The sequence below is a fragment of the Chelmon rostratus genome, chromosome 17 (assembly GCF_017976325.1).
Source record: "Chelmon rostratus isolate fCheRos1 chromosome 17, fCheRos1.pri, whole genome shotgun sequence".
NCBI lineage: Eukaryota > Metazoa > Chordata > Actinopteri > Chaetodontiformes > Chaetodontidae > Chelmon > Chelmon rostratus.
Window position 1 is genome coordinate 10,944,799 of NC_055674.1, and position 15,859 is coordinate 10,960,657.

The 15,859-nt window shown below is 44.0% G+C and overlaps 2 protein-coding genes and 1 non-coding gene across 4 annotated transcripts; all 3 read right to left on the reverse strand.

The window, feature by feature from the left end:
- Nucleotides 1–4,963: 4,963 nt before the first annotated feature.
- LOC121621398 (transmembrane protein 100) lies at nt 4,964–6,760 on the reverse strand. Its single transcript, XM_041957850.1, has one exon. The coding sequence runs from the start codon at nt 6,670–6,672 to the stop codon at nt 6,283–6,285; it is 390 nt and encodes a 129-aa protein (XP_041813784.1). The 5' UTR covers nt 6,673–6,760; the 3' UTR covers nt 4,964–6,282.
- Nucleotides 6,761–10,578: 3,818 nt separating this feature from the next.
- On the reverse strand, nt 10,579–15,859 carry LOC121621234. 2 transcript variants are annotated; one of them, XM_041957625.1, is made up of 10 exons: nt 15,629–15,859; nt 15,381–15,526; nt 14,396–14,454; nt 13,281–13,884; nt 13,146–13,199; nt 12,973–13,051; nt 12,644–12,788; nt 12,314–12,385; nt 11,284–11,477; nt 10,579–11,142 (listed from the first exon to the last, which is right to left on the reverse strand). In XM_041957625.1, the coding sequence occupies exons 2-10, from the start codon at nt 15,482–15,484 to the stop codon at nt 10,993–10,995; spliced, it is 1,461 nt and encodes a 486-aa protein (XP_041813559.1). In that variant the 5' UTR covers nt 15,485–15,526; nt 15,629–15,859; the 3' UTR covers nt 10,579–10,992. The 2 variants fall into 2 exon arrangements, with proteins under 2 accessions (XP_041813559.1, XP_041813561.1); XM_041957627.1 differs by having other exon boundaries at nt 13,281–13,317; nt 13,453–13,884; nt 15,381–15,859.
- Nucleotides 14,905–14,978, reverse strand: trnat-agu. The gene has a single exon. It is a non-coding gene; the product is annotated as a tRNA-Thr (tRNA).

Sequence of the window (15,859 nt, forward strand, 5' to 3'; positions counted from 1 at the left end):
CATCAATATTTGTGTGACTGAGCAGAGATGTAAACCAATGAAGCAACAGAGTGGTTTGGCCTCTGACGTAGCTGCCTTTGAGCTGACACGATAATTAAGACCACTGTGCTGGATCCCCATTGTGATAGTCTCTTGGCTGAATAGTGTCCTCTTGATTGCTGTCTTTTAAAGAGGGTCATCAAGGAGCAGAGTACACTAGGCCTACTACCAGTAATTGATGCGCACAGCAATTGATGCACACATCAATTACTGGTGCAATCTCATCATCACCTGCAAGAGCTGGTGTTCAGCGTTACCTCTGCCACTCAATAGTTGCCTTTAAGAAGAAGAGATTTATATTATATTTCATATAATATGTAGACATCCAAAAAGCATCGGACAAGTCAATAATGCAGAAATTCTCTGCATTATCTGTATCTGTTACTCTTCTACAAATTACACTCTGCATGCACGATGGTGACTAAAAAATAAACACGTTTTCTGCTGTTTTTCTGCGTGTTCATCGAGGCATGAAATTCTTGCTGCATTTCATAGTGGAGGTGTTGTGTGATCTAATTATCTTGAAGCTGGCTGACCTCTGACAGGGCAGGGGCTGTGACATCCCTAATTGGATGCGGTCCCCGTTTCTATAGAAACCACAGCCAATCTCAACCATTTTCTCAGTAAAACACAAAGTGACCAGTGACGACCAGGGAAAAGCAATCGGCTGGTGCGCTTAATCTAAATTAAGAATAATTATAGTGATTAAAGCACACAGAATGCGCTTATAAAGCTGTGAGGTCCAAGTCTGTGATTTTTTTGTTCTCTAAGTATCTGTTATTTCTTAGAAGGCCTATCACTGAGGAGATGTGTTGTTACAAAGATGCTGCCTCCCACATAAAGTAACTGAGTTTGATCTGAAAAGTAGATGGGAAAGTGATAAGAAATGATAAGCAGAAAGCTCCTGTGGACCAAAACATGTTGACTGACACCAGACACAGAAAGAGACAGAGGGACAGGATGTGAAAATTAAAGAGGAGATTGGAGTCTGTAGTCAGGAGGATAGAAAAAACTCAGCGTTATCCCAGTGCTCTCAAGTCTATCAGATTAAATCTAATAGCTTCTCGTCACATTTGTTTCTATTACAATACATTGCATTTTAATTTCATTTCGCCTGTGATTTAATTTGGCTGTCTGACCTGGCATGTGTGATTTCTGTCTACACCTGTCTCCAAAACAGCTGTCGTAATATCTGAGGCTGATGCAACTTCATCTCACTACAGAGCTATCAGTTGGAACCAACAGCAGGCAGTGACTGATTAAATACACAGCCATAATTGCCTTTTGCACAGATGCTGTTGATCAGGAACTGAACAAGCACGGCTCAAGTCCACACTTCATCATGTCACGTTGTGCAGCTTGTTTCATCATTCTGGCTTTGCACTTTAAACCACTGTCAGTTTTGTACAATTCAAAGTATGATAAAAGCCAAATAGCGCTGAGTGCTTGGGTTTGAAGCCAAGTCCTGGAGATTGAGAGGCGGATGAGTTGCTCCCATCTGGTTTCCTGTAATCTGTGCTGACCCTAGCAATTCAACTGACTACTTCCACCCCATCTGCACTTTGCCCCTGCTGGCCTCCCCACCCATTATCCAGACCAAAACACTGTTCCCTCCCCACCCAGTTTCCCAGCACAGTTAACACTGAATGGTGAATGATGTAATGTGTTCACACTAACTCCTGGTGAACTGAGTGGCTCTTCTAGTCTCGCATGTACAGACCTGTCTGCTAATAGCATGCAGAAATCCTTTGCCATAATGGGGGTAGTTTGCCTATTTTATTATTTTGCCAGTAGGGGGTGTCATTTATTCTAGCCAGTCTGTTTTCATAACAACCAGTGGACCCCACATGTCCCTAGCACATTGCAATCTGTCTATATACAGCATTGAAATTTCAAGCACAGAAGAAGCTCAGGTGGTCTCGTCAACCACAGTTGTTTTTATGATTTATATAAACGGTTCAGTACAGTGACAATTATAATCTAATGTTCAAAATAGAGTCAAATTAGTCTACTGTCTCCTCACTATCCATCGGCCCTCTTTATTTTTAGCTCTGTCCAGAGGATCTTCCAGGCCTGTCGGGATAGAGCTTATTGCTTCTACCCTCTGGATGATTCTGAACAGTCTCCCAAAGCAAAGCAGTTTAAAGGTATACTATAGAGGAACCATTGGCTGGTGTTTGTAAACAGTTTTTGTGGCTGTGGCTGTCATTGTCGCAGCTACCTATTGGATGCATTCTGCTCATGGTCTGTCTTTTTTTTCTACTTTTTATTTGTATTTTCAGAATACAAACACAACAAAACACAACAAAACATGGTCAAACGACAAAAAGAATGGGGGGGGGCACTCTCATTTTGAAAAAAATCCAAATTATTACGTGTCTTATGATGAATAATCCTTTTTTGGAAGTCAGTCCATTTTTCCAGCGCTGATGATAAGACTTTGCTTTGTTTCTTAAGTAGTGAGTCAGCTTTTCCATAGACAGAATGTCAGTCAGTGTAGGGGGGTCGCTTTTTAGCCAGTTCCTGGTGATGGTCTTCTTGCTCGCCAGTATCAGAATTTTAAACAAGTAGACATCCTTCGTATGAATAACACCTTCCGGGATCAAGTCTAAATACACTATCCGTGGGTCTTTAGGAATCTTACAACCAAAGATCTTATCAATAGTCTGCATAACTATGTCCCAAAAAGGTCGTATCCTTGTACAGAGCACAAAGATATGTGAATGGTTGGCGTTCAGAGTACCACATTGCCTCCAACAGGTCTGCTGTGAATTTAATAGTTTGTTTTTAATCTGGGGTGTAACAAAAAAACGCATCAAGTTTTTCCACCCAAATTCTCTCCACCTTCTGGAGCATGTAGATGTTTGTTGTGTTTTACACATTGAATACCAATCACTCGATATAGTTATACCGAGTTCAAGTTCCCATTTGGCTTTGACATAGAATGAGTTGCAGCCATTCTGTTTCTGTAGACTCTTGTACATTTTGGATACAACCCCCGAGGGGGTTATGGTCTGTCTTTTTAAAGTCCCGACCTCACCTACGTGTTGTTATTGGCTGGAGGGCTGCACACCCACTGCCCAAAGGTTGCAGTCCAGAAACATCCCGACCACAACAAAACGAGAAGAAAATAAGCAAATACAGGCAGAGGACAGGGTCCCTGCAGAAAAATACATCACCACACACTGCTAGTGGGACATATGTGATGATTGAGTGGGATTAGTTCATACGTTGCTTTTTAGGGAAATCCTGCATAGAATACCTTTAATATGAAGTTATATTAATAAATGCTTGCACAGTTTCTCTTTACGCCACAGACCCAGGTGTTCACATAACATTTTATTTAATACAACAATTAAAATGTACATACAAGTAGAAATATATACAGTAGAAATATAAAATAGTCATATATACAGCACCAAATATTGAAGGGCACACGAATGAACATATTCCGTGTCACTCACTGGAGTGACTAACAGCATAGGCAGACAGCATGGCTGTCTACTGGGTGAGGGACATACAGTCTTTCCCCGGCAGCAGAGAGAGGTAGGTTTTCCCTTTAGTTTTTCTGAAGGCAGAAGGGAAATCGCTTCACATCTCTAACAAACAAATTCTGGTCACCGGCCATCAATTTTTAGTGTCAACAAACTGGCACAATACAGCTTGAAATTTAGCAAGTATGCAACTATGCAATCACAATGTACTGCATAGTCAATGTGTACTATACATGTGGAAATTGCATTGATACACAAGCCAAAATTCAGGGCAGAGTCAAAGCGTGTGGACATTGACATAGTCACAAATCAATGTATTGTGAGACTGGGGCTTCTCTTCTCTCTTGTCTCACTGTTCGGAGCATTTCCTTTGATGTTTACCTTAAAAAAATCGAGGGCGGACGTGGCTGTACAGTAGGTGCTTGCAAAGACTGGTCTTTGTTAGTCCTTTTTTAACGGGTTAAAGAAGACTTACTATACTCCTGTTAAGGTGGTACATTCACTGCTACTGCCAGTAATGCATTATATCCCCTAACAATAAAACTGCTCTATCCTGGATGGCTGATCCTGATCTAACTGCACTCCCACATGATAGTGAAAGGAATGACTTCCCAGGTTCTGTTGTCCACCGCCATTACCTCATTTCCCCCCTTCTCCCCTGCCTTCGCTGTGAGTTTGGCTGTCGACCCATATGCAGCAGAACATCTAAATGCACACCCAGCTGCAAATAATGTAGAGAAAGAACTGATCTATTGCATGTCTATTGGAGCAGGCAGGCAGATACAGCCTTGTAATTGACGAGCTGGCTTTCAGGACAGTCTTTGGCGTTGTGTGTTAACTGCTACCTCTGGATGCATAGACACATTTTACTGAGCATCAAGCGTCACTAATCTGGTATCCAGAATCGATGCAAAAGTGATCAATGATGGTTTTCAAGGGTAAAGGAGTGCCATTAGACAGTCCTTCACATGGAGACACAAGGTCTACACTCGTTTCAATTTCTATACATTCTGAACATTGCACTTGCTCCTTCTGTGATTTGCGTTTTCCAAGTTACATTCACTGGCGGAAACAAGAGTATTTAAGACAAAGAATAAAATGCCATTGTTAGTCTCATCCTGTGAGACTACACACCAACACAAAGCACCTATTCACAGATGTGGAGCTGAGTGCAGCTACATTCACTCATTCTCTCTGAAAGAAAAAGTGCAGGAAAGCGAAGGGAAACCCTAGAGCCGTTTACAGAACAAACAAGCCGTCTTCACTAGAGAACAGCCTTGTGCCCTATTTTCAGACTGACAAAGGGACTCCCAGTCAACATTCTTTAATCTTCTTTCTTTGGCACAGAGAGATACAGTCAACCATCTGTGTACTATGGGACATTTAAGTGTATCTGTGTGTCTTAACTTGTGTCAAAAGGCGGTACACCCTCCCCCCTGGGCTATATGACAATGGGGAATGGGAGTGGGACCAAGTCAGAAACTGGGGATGCAGGATGGATATGGGATGGATGAGGACGGTACTGTTGGGGTAAAAGGAGAGAGAGAACAAGGGTGGAAATTCTCAGGGGTTCAAATGGAAACGGGGGAATGCAACAGAGCCTTTTTCCATGAGTGCTTGCTCAAGGCACCAAGCGGGAGGGGCTGTAGGGGAGCAGGATCAGTCAAAGTGTCCCTGCAGTGGCATGTCCCCTCAGGCAGTGTCCTTCAATAATCCTGGCCTGTGGAGTTGAGGTGCCCTACAAAGACGCTAGGCTGGGCGTAAATGCTCGCATATTGACAGGAGGGCAATCAGTCAGTCAGAAAGTCAGTGCCCCACTCCTTTGTAATGTGAAGCCGAAGCTACAAAAGGCCCTTCGGAGTATGCTGCTTTACTTAAAGTTTCTCTTGCTTGGCATGGACATGGTCATATGTGCAAATATTTTATTCCTTAGGAGTGAGGTCCAAGGTCCAACAGTCTCTCAGTTCACCAGAATTTTTATTTGAGCGCACACAAACACCTTCCACTTCCCCTGCAGGTCCTCTGCCCTCTCCAGTTCATCGTCCACACAGATGCCAGTAAGATCCTGCTGGACTCAAGTTCCACTCTCCCGTTGCGTAAAAAAAGCCCCCAACACATTGCTGCGGTGTCACAGGACGAGTGAATGACGCTGGCCGCTGACGCGGGTGAACTGCTCTTTCGGCCGGGTATCAGGTTGCTGTCTTTGGCCCACTTCTGGCCTCTTGGAGAGTCACCTGTCCTGGCAGGAAGAATGCTGTGACTGACGTGTCTAGTGACGCCAGCATTGACTCCAGCAGCAGCTCTGCATAGCGTGTTAGGTGTCTGCGCGAGCTCCCTCTGTTACTCCTAGTGCATATGTAAGTGAGGACTGCGAGGGCCATGTAAATATGCACGCAGTATGCAATGCATATTTGTGTGTCTCCTCTGAACTTGTTTTGACACTGGACACCTGCTGTCTGATGATAAAAGAACGTGTGAGGCACTGGCGATCCTTCCTTGCCAATCCGAAATGGTCCAAACCTTACAGACTAAACAGATCCTCAGTGTCTCGTCTATCTGTCCTTCCACTCTCTATGATTTCTCAGCCCAAGTTCTCTCTAGTGTGAACTGAGCCAAACTCTGTGAAAAAGAATAGAGGGGATTTGGCGCTGAGAGGAGGTGAAGTGGCAGCTTCGTAGCCAACCTCTGAGCTCCCAGCCCTGGGTATGTCTCTGCTATCGAGGTCCTATCACTGTTTTCCCCATGTGCTTCACAGGGGACACTGCTCAGAGGTGAACGAACCTCCCTCTTTCTTTTTCCTTCTCTTCTTCTTGTGGACAGTCCAACAGGCAGTGGCCATCAGCAACAGCAAAAGACCCATGACAAGTAGCACCACTGACACCACTTTAGTCTGTGGCAGGTCGTTATAGGTGTAGGTCACACCTGTTCCTGCTACACCGATCACCAAAGAGATGATTCCAAAGGGGAAGATGCAGCGGTACCAGGACTTCTCCATGCCTCCGGTGGCCTGCGACAGACGCTCCAGAGAGGAGAGCACCTCAGGCACCTTGGCACCACCAGCCTCCAGGGACTGACCCTCCTCCCCCGAGGTGGTCTGGGGCTGGGTTTGGCAAGCCAGGTGGCCTGTTGTACAGCCCATCCTGATGGTGAGGGCTGGTGGATCCTGAAACCGGGCTGCAGCGTTGGCCTCTTGGATCCCGTTCGTAGTCAGCGCTCGCCTGAAGAAACAGAAAGAAATAGAGAGGGGCAGAAAAACAGTGGAAGGAGAAGGAGGTCTATATGAGACCGGAGAAATGACTGGAGCAGGAATGGCTGGAGCGTGTCAGATGAAGGCTTCTAAGTCAGCGCTGAAATCCACTCACACTTTCCCCTCCTCTCCCTCCCTCTCTGGCTGTTTCTCAGTACACTGTCTGCTGGCTCTGTGGCAGCACATTGTACACTCTGCTGAATGTAGTGGCAAGGGATATATAAGGGACTCTGGGAAGGGGAGGGGCTAGGGAAGATAAACGGGGATGTCCAAGAGCTCTGATTGGTCTCCTCTGGTGTGACGTCAAACACTGAAGCAGGGAGAATAGGGGTTGACGAAGCACAGGAAGGGGGAGGGTAAAAGAGTTAACTGCTCCCTCTTTTCTTCATCTCCCCATCACTGCCTCGCAATTGCAGTCTTTTTTCTTTGCTTTCTTTGTTTTCCTGCAGCACAGAACCATACCTTGGGAATACAGAAGCTTGGTGCTGACTGGAAATCAGATGAGAAAGGGGAATCCCTCATCATTTCAGATTGGAAAGCTACTTTTTCCATATACTCGACAGCGGAGGGGGCATCTCACCCTGCGCTGCAACAGCACAGATGTGTCACCTCCATATGGCAATTATACAGTAATGGCGCTCCCATTGCGCCCCACCAATTCTTGCGTGGACATCCAACAACACACAGAAATCCTACAACCACCCACACACTCCTCCTTTCATGTGCATGCACACACCTGATGACACTGCTTTGTAGGAGGACGGGAAATATACACTGCTTCTATAATCAAAGTGTTAATACTGTAATGAGCATGCCCACACGTGACAGAAGACACAGTCGTTAAAAACACAGACAGCCCCCACTCCTTTATCCTACCCACACACACACACTGCTGGTGCCAGTCCTTTCTGAATGAAAGGCAACCTCCAAGTAGTTAATCCCTCTGTACGCTTGCCTGCCATGAAAGGAAAATCAATCCAGACAGATCTCTTGCCCTAAATTTGCTAATTTCACTCCTCCACATTTGAAAAGCTACATCAAGGAAGGATAAATGTGTGGACACAGCTGAATGTTTTTATCTTAAGGCATTACTGGTTTTACTATGCCAAAATATTATCATCTAACTGTGGCTTTAATATTGATTATGGCCATTTGTTGCAGAATGGCTTCGGAATGTACCATTACCGACAATTATGATGCAAACAAACAGTGTTTTCAAGTGCAGTTAGAGATGTACATGTGTGATGTCATCTTCAATATGCATGAAAGCAGCGTCCCAAAATATTATTATACTTTGCAATAGATCTAAAAATAATAATCTCTTGACACTCTGCCTGCATAAAAACCATAGTCCATGAAATCTTGAGTATCTGCAGAGCAGAGTTGTGGGTGAGCAGCAACCATTAAGATTTAATTGCGGGTTTTAAAAGCAACTCCATGCATTTGTAAACCACCAGCATGGCTTGGGTTTCTCCTTGTAATAAGATCAATGGATCCATGCTGTTTAGTGCCCATAAGGCACAAATTATTAGATTTTGGGTGGAAAAAATCCAACTCGATGGAGGAAGCTGGCTCAGCAGCTGAATTGTGGGGGAAATCAAATAATAAACCCTGATGCAATCTAAACGATGACCACGCTGACTTAATGATCTCCCCGTAGCCCAATCGGCAATAGAGCTGTGGAGGAGCAAAAGAAGAGTACAAGAGGGGAAGTGAGGAATGTGTTTGTGAGGGGAGGGGTGCAGGAGAAAAGAGATGTTCAATTTGAAGGCATTTGAAGGAGAGAAGTGGATTCTTGGTAGCACTGCTCGGTTTCTGTGGATTTGTACTTGGACTCCGGCATTGCAGTGGACAAAGGCTAAAAAAAAAAAATGAAAAGGCTAAAAAACAGTGAACAAGTAGGAAGGAATGTGTAGGACAAAGAAAAGCCCATTCAACTCTGTCCCTCTCTGTGTGAGAGTGTGTGTGACATGGGAAAGAAAATGAAGCTTCTTCCATGGAAAGTAAAATTGCCTCCGATCCACTTTGTGACAAAAAGAGGCGTGAGAAAAATGGGACAAAGGCGTGAGACATGGGTAACCTGGGCAGGGCCAGGCCACGGTGGTGGGAGTGGAGAAGCTCTGCTGGTGACAGCCAGAGCAAGGCAGCAGCTGATGTATGCAGGTCACAGGAAGGCTGAGCTGCGTAGGCGCCACTCCCTCTGGGACCTGTGTGTAGTGTTGACGTGATCTCGAGGATGCTTCCCTGCCTCCTCCTTTACTCCCCTCACACACACACTGAGCCAAGACTGTATGGGCGGACCAGAAGCCTGCAGCACATTGCTACAGTCCCCTACTGACTTGGCTGCAATCCACGAGTGGTGAGACGCTTCTGGTGCTGGAACAGAGATGTTGCGAACATTTGTGAGTGGATATCTGATTTAAGCCAGGAGTTGCTTTAGTCAGACACAGGGAGCAGTCAATGTGAAGCTGGAACACCCCGCTCCCTTTTCTAATCTTTTTATTCCTCTCCTCAGGGAAACATGCCATTTCCAGCTCTCTACCATGCAGAGAGCCAGACCCCCAAGTGCATCGTCTTTGTGACTCAGCCAGCTTTGGGTGTGCATGTCCCTGCGTTTGTGTGTGCACGAGGGTTGGTGCAGCAGGGATCAAACACCCACACCCTGCTGTGTGAACCCAGCGCCACCTGTCGCCCAGTCTGGCACAGCCCCTGCCATCCACACGTCATCTGTGGGCACGAGCCTCTCCAAGCCCTCCTGCATGTCACATACGCCCTCACATCACATTTGTGGCGGGCAAAACCACGATTACCAGTTTTCTCAGATCGCAGAGACATAGTATGTGCCCCATATGTGCAATCTATCATTCAATGCATGCTAGATTCCTGAAGTCAAGCATGGGAATCAAACACATCATATGGAGAAACACTATGGTAGAGAATGGGGGGTTCCCTTGTTTCATCGCTTGTTGCAGGTTCATCTTACAAGCACAATCATACACACTGTGAGCTCATCACAAACTCCGACATGCCAGACAGTGGGAAGAAACTGGAGCACATGGAGGATGAGCTTGGAGTCATGGCGTCCCTGATGCTTTCAGTGAAAGACAGGATTAAAATAGGATGAAACACCTCCATTGTTCCTTCACACCACATAAATCCACAGACCAGCAGGCCGACAGTCAGGCAGCACACTGCTTACAAACCATTACTTGTTTGTACGTCATCAAAACTAGTCTTATTTCCCCACGTAAGCCAAGGTCATTGAACGCAACTGATGACTGACAGCTTTTGATGCAACAGTAGTAATTAAACAAGCAATGAGTCACCTGCTGGTGTGTTCTGTGGTCACTTCTGTGAGCTGAGTGCCACCTGCTGGTGCAGTCAGAGTTGCAAGAGCTCTTTCACTGACTCCAAGTTGCGTACAATTATAAAAACACAAATTTTAATTAAAATTTAATTTCAATAAGAAAATAGAACTGAACCACTAGAAAATTAAAACCTATTCAAGTTGAAACAGATTTACGAATATCCTATGAAGTCTATTTGCCACATGCTGATATCATGTAAGAAAAGTGATTTTTTTACAGATTTATGTCAACATTGGTAAATCGTTGCCATGCAGTGAAATCCATGGGTCATGACGATTTTCAATATTTGTAAAAAAACTGAAGGGTTGAAGTCAAGACATCCCTGCTGCTTTCATAAAGTGTTCCTTTACGGGTTTAGAAAATTTTTCTACTTCCAAAACCAGAAAAAAAAAAGTTTAAAAATCCACTGGACCATCTGAGAAATGCTGAAAATAGGTTTTTATTAGCACATAAAAAGTTGATTTTGGAGATACATATTTTTCATAGGACAATGATCAATTGTAACTACAGCACTTCACAGTCAGAAACACAAAATGAAGAAAAATGATCACAACCTTGATTTTTTTCACTCATAAAAGACACTGAATGCAGTCACAGCACAAAAAACAAACACAAGAATGACTTTGATTCTCGATTTTGAGGATAATAATATTCTGAGTTACCACTTTATTAGGTTCACCTGCTCACTCCAAAGCAGTCCTGCAAATTTAATAATGTTTGAGTTTTATTGACAGTATCAGAGCGGTATGATTCAACTAGTGTTGTACTTAACTACATTGAGGTGTGTAAATGGAGTGAACAGAGTGCTTTATAAACTGGTATATCAGTGTAACATGCTCGATAGTCAGTCTGGCTCAGAGTCCAGGACTATGGCAGGGAAACGCTGGCCCCCTTCACCCAGTAGAGAGTACACATCTCTCAGCACACTGACGTTGGGACGTCCAGGCCCAGCTACTATAGAGGAAAGCTGAGGGGACAGAGCTTCGAACAGAGCCTGAAACATAGAAGGACTGACTGTCAGCACATTTTTTATATGTAGTTATTGACTACAACTCAACTGAATGCACAGTCAATTGGGACAAATATCTGGTATCTGCTGAACTGTTATCTGGTGCTTAAAGCGTGCCGCCTTTACCTGCTCAAGGTAATTCTCCTGCTCCAGCAGTGCCACCCTCATCCTTAGCTTCTCCAGCTCTCGGAGCTCTGCCTCTGTGGTGTAGGTTATAGTCGGGGGCAGGGGTGCAATCATCCCATCTCCCCACACACCATTTGCCCCAGTGGGGCAAAGACAACCTCCCTCTGGCCTCCATCGATCCCATACTTCCCACTCTGACGGAAAATATGGTTATTTTTAGAGCGTGAGCGTGAGCAACCGTACCCTAAAACGTTTTTCTGCTCTGCTGCCTCAGCTTTAAATAGCTAGGCCTTTGCCTAGCCACGTCAGGATAGACAGCTTTAAAACCTCGCCGTCACAGGGAGGGGGATCTGTCGAGGCCAAGGAAAGTACTGATCTGGCACTGAGGTTTCACTGCGGCTCTGTTTTCATTTTCCATATGCCAAGATGGAGCGGCTGCATTAGCTCGTTAGCACGCTACATTCATCGCCATCATTTTTCAAATGCTGTTAAAATGCAATAAACGATAAAGCCCTCTCTGGAAAATAAAACGCCCCTAAATAAAACACTTGCTGAACCGTGGATGTGAGATACTAGATTGGTCACAACACCAGCTGGAGGTGTGTGGGCTAAACAGGGAGTTAGAAACGACTGGAAACTTGTCTCTCACACTGGCTTTAGCAACATACTTGTGCTGCACTGGTTCTGCAACTGGTGAACATAAAGAAAACTCCCTCCCTGAAGGTGACACGGTCGTTTTAGTGGTCCAATCATTGAAGGTATTAAAAAATATGCCATGTTACACACTGTAGGTGAGTGATTCCCTGACACCCAGACATAATCATTTTAACACAGGTGGGTAATCAGGGTCAACCATAGTGTCATGATTTCTCCCCCAATATCCTCTTTATATTAAGGTCTGTGCTGTGGAATGGAAACATTTTTTTCTGCTCCTGACCACCATCATATTATCTCTTCTCTGCCGCGGGAAGGTGTGGCTAAAAGAGGTGGTTATGTGGTGGTATATGGTGAAACAGGATTATTTTCCTACCTTGTTTCACTTGGCCTGCAAACTTCTGGAGCTCTGCTGCTGTCATTTGCAACCTTTCAAGCGTCTCACCTCCTGTTCAGAAATACATAAAAAACAGAATTTCACTGCAACATTATTACAGGAGACAGTGGAGTTGGCAGAGGAAAGGCTCAACACTGATATATCAGTCTAAATAGCTCTGAGAATATCACTTCCTGCCAACTCCCTGTGCAGTTTCTTCCCAAATTATCATTTTCTCACCCACACAATTGTGTCATCAATCTCTCTCAATTTCTCCAATTCCGCTACTTGCTAATGTTGTGTGTCTGCACGTGTAGTTCGTTCTTTTACCCAGCTCTGCGGCTGCTTCTGGGGCCTGTTTGGCCAGAAGCTCTTTTGTACGGCACTGCTGGATGAGGTCGTGCCCTTGGTGAGTCAGTCTGTCGACCAGAGCCCTGGTCTGGTCTGGGCTGCCACTCGGCCAATCATTGGGGAACTAGAGAGGTCAGAAAGATGAGGTCGAGCATGACACGCTGGGTATCAGACTGCTTCGAGGAATTAGAGTGTATTAATCGAATTTGTTCTAGATTATATTTCCAAACTCAATGTTACACAGCATGGAAAACTTCTGAGGCTTCCAAGCCCACTGTGACAAGCTTCATTAGAAAAAGGAAGGATACCGTGGCTCTCATTCTCTCCATGAAGTGACTCCTCCCAGGCACAGGTTTCCTCTCCAGAGCAGCAACTTTGTCCCACAACCTAAACATAACACAGAAAAGTGCCCAAAAACCTAAGTGTCAAAAAGAAACCGCGGAATGTGCTGTAAAATCTGATTTTAACCGATTTTGGCCACCTGTTTTGCTTTCTCCTCAGCGATTTCCATTCTGCTGCTTGATCAGAAGCCACCCTGCCATGAAGCAAAGAAGGGATTATAACAGCAAAGAAAACAAATGTTCACTCTTCATAGTGCAGTGGTGCAAAAACATACCCTTTCTGCTGCGGTAAACCGTGAGCTCCAGACTCCTCTGTATGTGAAGCAGGCACTGTGTTATTTGAAGAAGGCATGGAGATCGCTGCAGCTTTGCCAAGGTCATTGCCACTCAACACGCTGCTTCTAATGGTCTTGTTTTTCGAGTGGAAGGCTGCAGTGTGTAACTGACCTGCATCAAGAGAGCCAGACGCTGAGACAGCCTGCTGTGATTTCCTCGCTGTCTGGTGATGCAAAATCCCAGGACAGTTTCGGATTATGTTTCCGCTAATTGTGGTTTTACACTGTCCAGGATTGTAGCTAGCTGAAGATTTTGAGGCCAGTGCGGAGGATACTGAGGCACCAGGCCCTTTATGCTCTTTTCTGTCAAGAATGGCCGATTTAGACATTGATCTGGTGGTGGTCTGAATTCCTTTAGAAGCTGCAGATGCCTTCGCTCCCTGTTTGGATGTGACAACTGTAGTTCCTGGTTCCTTCTGAGGTGCAGATTGTTTGTTTGAGTCTTTTCTAGAAGGCGCTGCACCGGTGCGGACCTGGAGGGCTTTTTCCAGGGCTCGCTCAAGCAAGTCTATATCTTCTTTCTCCGCTGGTGAGGTATCTGTGTCTGAATATAGCAGCATGCAAACATGTGGTTACAGTTTATTTTGCTATTTAACCTTTATTTAACCTGACAGTCTCTTCAGATACATGATCTCCTTTACAAGTGACATCAGAATGGCAGCAGAGTAGTTAAGAACACTTCCACTTAATTTACAACATTCAATACTATAATAAAAGAGGACCCAAGAGGCATGAAAGAGAGAAGTGTGACTAAAAGAGAAACAGCATAACATCAGACAAGAACAGTCATAACATTGCACACGACTGCTCTCATCTCTCTATGCTGAGCTGCATTCACCAGAAGTGCTAAAATTAATTTTTATTCACAGTGTGTATGATGTCTTTTTACACATAGTGAGTGACAACAGATGAAAAAATGCCTTCAAAGCTCACTCATTTACAGTTTTTTTTTACTGTTGATCAATAAGCATTGTCCTAGACAAATAAACTAATTTATTTTATACTGTTTACTGTTATTATTCTTACTATCATTATCATTAGTATTATAATACTACCTGTAGCAGCAGCATCAGTAGAGTCCGACTCCTCAAAGTCAATCTTTGGTTGTGGTGTTCTGTGAGAAAAAACTTGTGTGACTACACACTCAAATTACACACGAGGGGCACAATTAAGAAAATTTAGGCAACAATAAAATATAATAATAGATCATATTTGCACAACCTAATGGCTGCATTAAGTGAAAAAAAATATTATTACAAGACTTATGTATGAAACTTGCAGTTTTGTTAGAATTGTATGCTAATAAAATATAAATATTACCATTTAAATGCATACAGTTTACCTCATACCAAATGAGAGTGGATTTGTGAGAATCTTAAAATCTTATGTGTGTATCTCTTCAAATAAAGGTAAATACTTACTGAGCTGTACATTGTCATGCTTGAAAAAAATTTCATGCCTTGCCAAATTATGTGTACAGTTATATTCCACCGTGAATGGTTCCTATGTCTACGCAGTAAACCTCGCACATGTGCAAGCGTCTGACCGTTCGGTGTGCTACAAAAGGCACTGCTGGGATTCGAACCCAGGATCTCCTGTTTACTAGACAGGCGCTTTAACCAACTAAGCCACAGCGCCAGATGAATGCAAGAGACCACATGTGTTCAACTTATATGATCTTTGAATCTCAAACTAGACCGTAATATCCACGAAAAACATAATTGGTCGAGGAATGCAGATAAATAGATGACCAAATTGAACATTTCACCGAACATTAATCCTGGTTTACGCGAGAGGTATAATACATGAGAGACACGAACTGGAACTAAGGGAACATAAGATCAAACATCTGCATCTATTATTTAATTTGCATGCACATATACCTAAACTTACAAACTAACAGCATATAAATCAATCATCTTTTATATAACCGTTTTGCAGTTCTTAACAGTCACAATTAGTTTATTTTCCAACGAAAAGTCGACACAAGTGAAATTGTTTAAATCTGTACAGTATACTTAATGAATGTACAATACTTACAAGGTCTGTAATATTTCTCTGTAGTATTGAATACTGCCATTAATCTTGGCTTGTTCCGCTTTGTATGACTTGATAGCTTGCTCAACCGTGGACAGCAGGGACATGCTTAACCTATGTGTGGATGTCGCACTGTAGTGACTTAAATCCTCCACCGTTACAACACGCAAGAAAAGATGAGACAATTGTTAAACTGTTGGTTTAACAGAAATTTGGAGAAAATGGCAATATGTCACGATTATGACGAATACCTCGTTGTTTGAGATATTTCCATAGAAACAACGATTTAACGTTAGCTGTTTCGGGCTGACCCGCGAAATCGAACTTAACGGATGCGGAAGTCACGTTTCTCCTTTCTTGCTAACAAAAAGTCACCGCGAAGCAATGTGCACGTGCTCAGGAGGGTATCAGCGTGCCACTCGTTCAACATTTGTCAGCAAATAAGCACCGTGCTTGTTAAAGTGAACTGGCTAAACACCACG

Excerpts from the sequence above, each read along its gene's own strand:
- LOC121621398 (XM_041957850.1), bottom strand. The coding sequence starts at position 6,672 with ATGGGCTGTACAACAGGCCACCTGGCTTGCCAAACCCAGCCCCAGACC.
- LOC121621234 (XM_041957625.1), bottom strand. The coding sequence starts at position 15,484 with ATGTCCCTGCTGTCCACGGTTGAGCAAGCTATCAAGTCATACAAAGCG. Across the intron at positions 12,789-12,972 it reads TGGAGAGAATGAGAGCCACG|TTCCCCAATGATTGGCCGAG; the intron begins GTATCCTTCCTT and ends TGACCTCTCTAG. Across the intron at positions 11,478-12,313 it reads TGCAGGCCAAGTGAAACAAG|AGTGGGAAGTATGGGATCGA; the intron begins GTAGGAAAATAA and ends ATTTTCCGTCAG.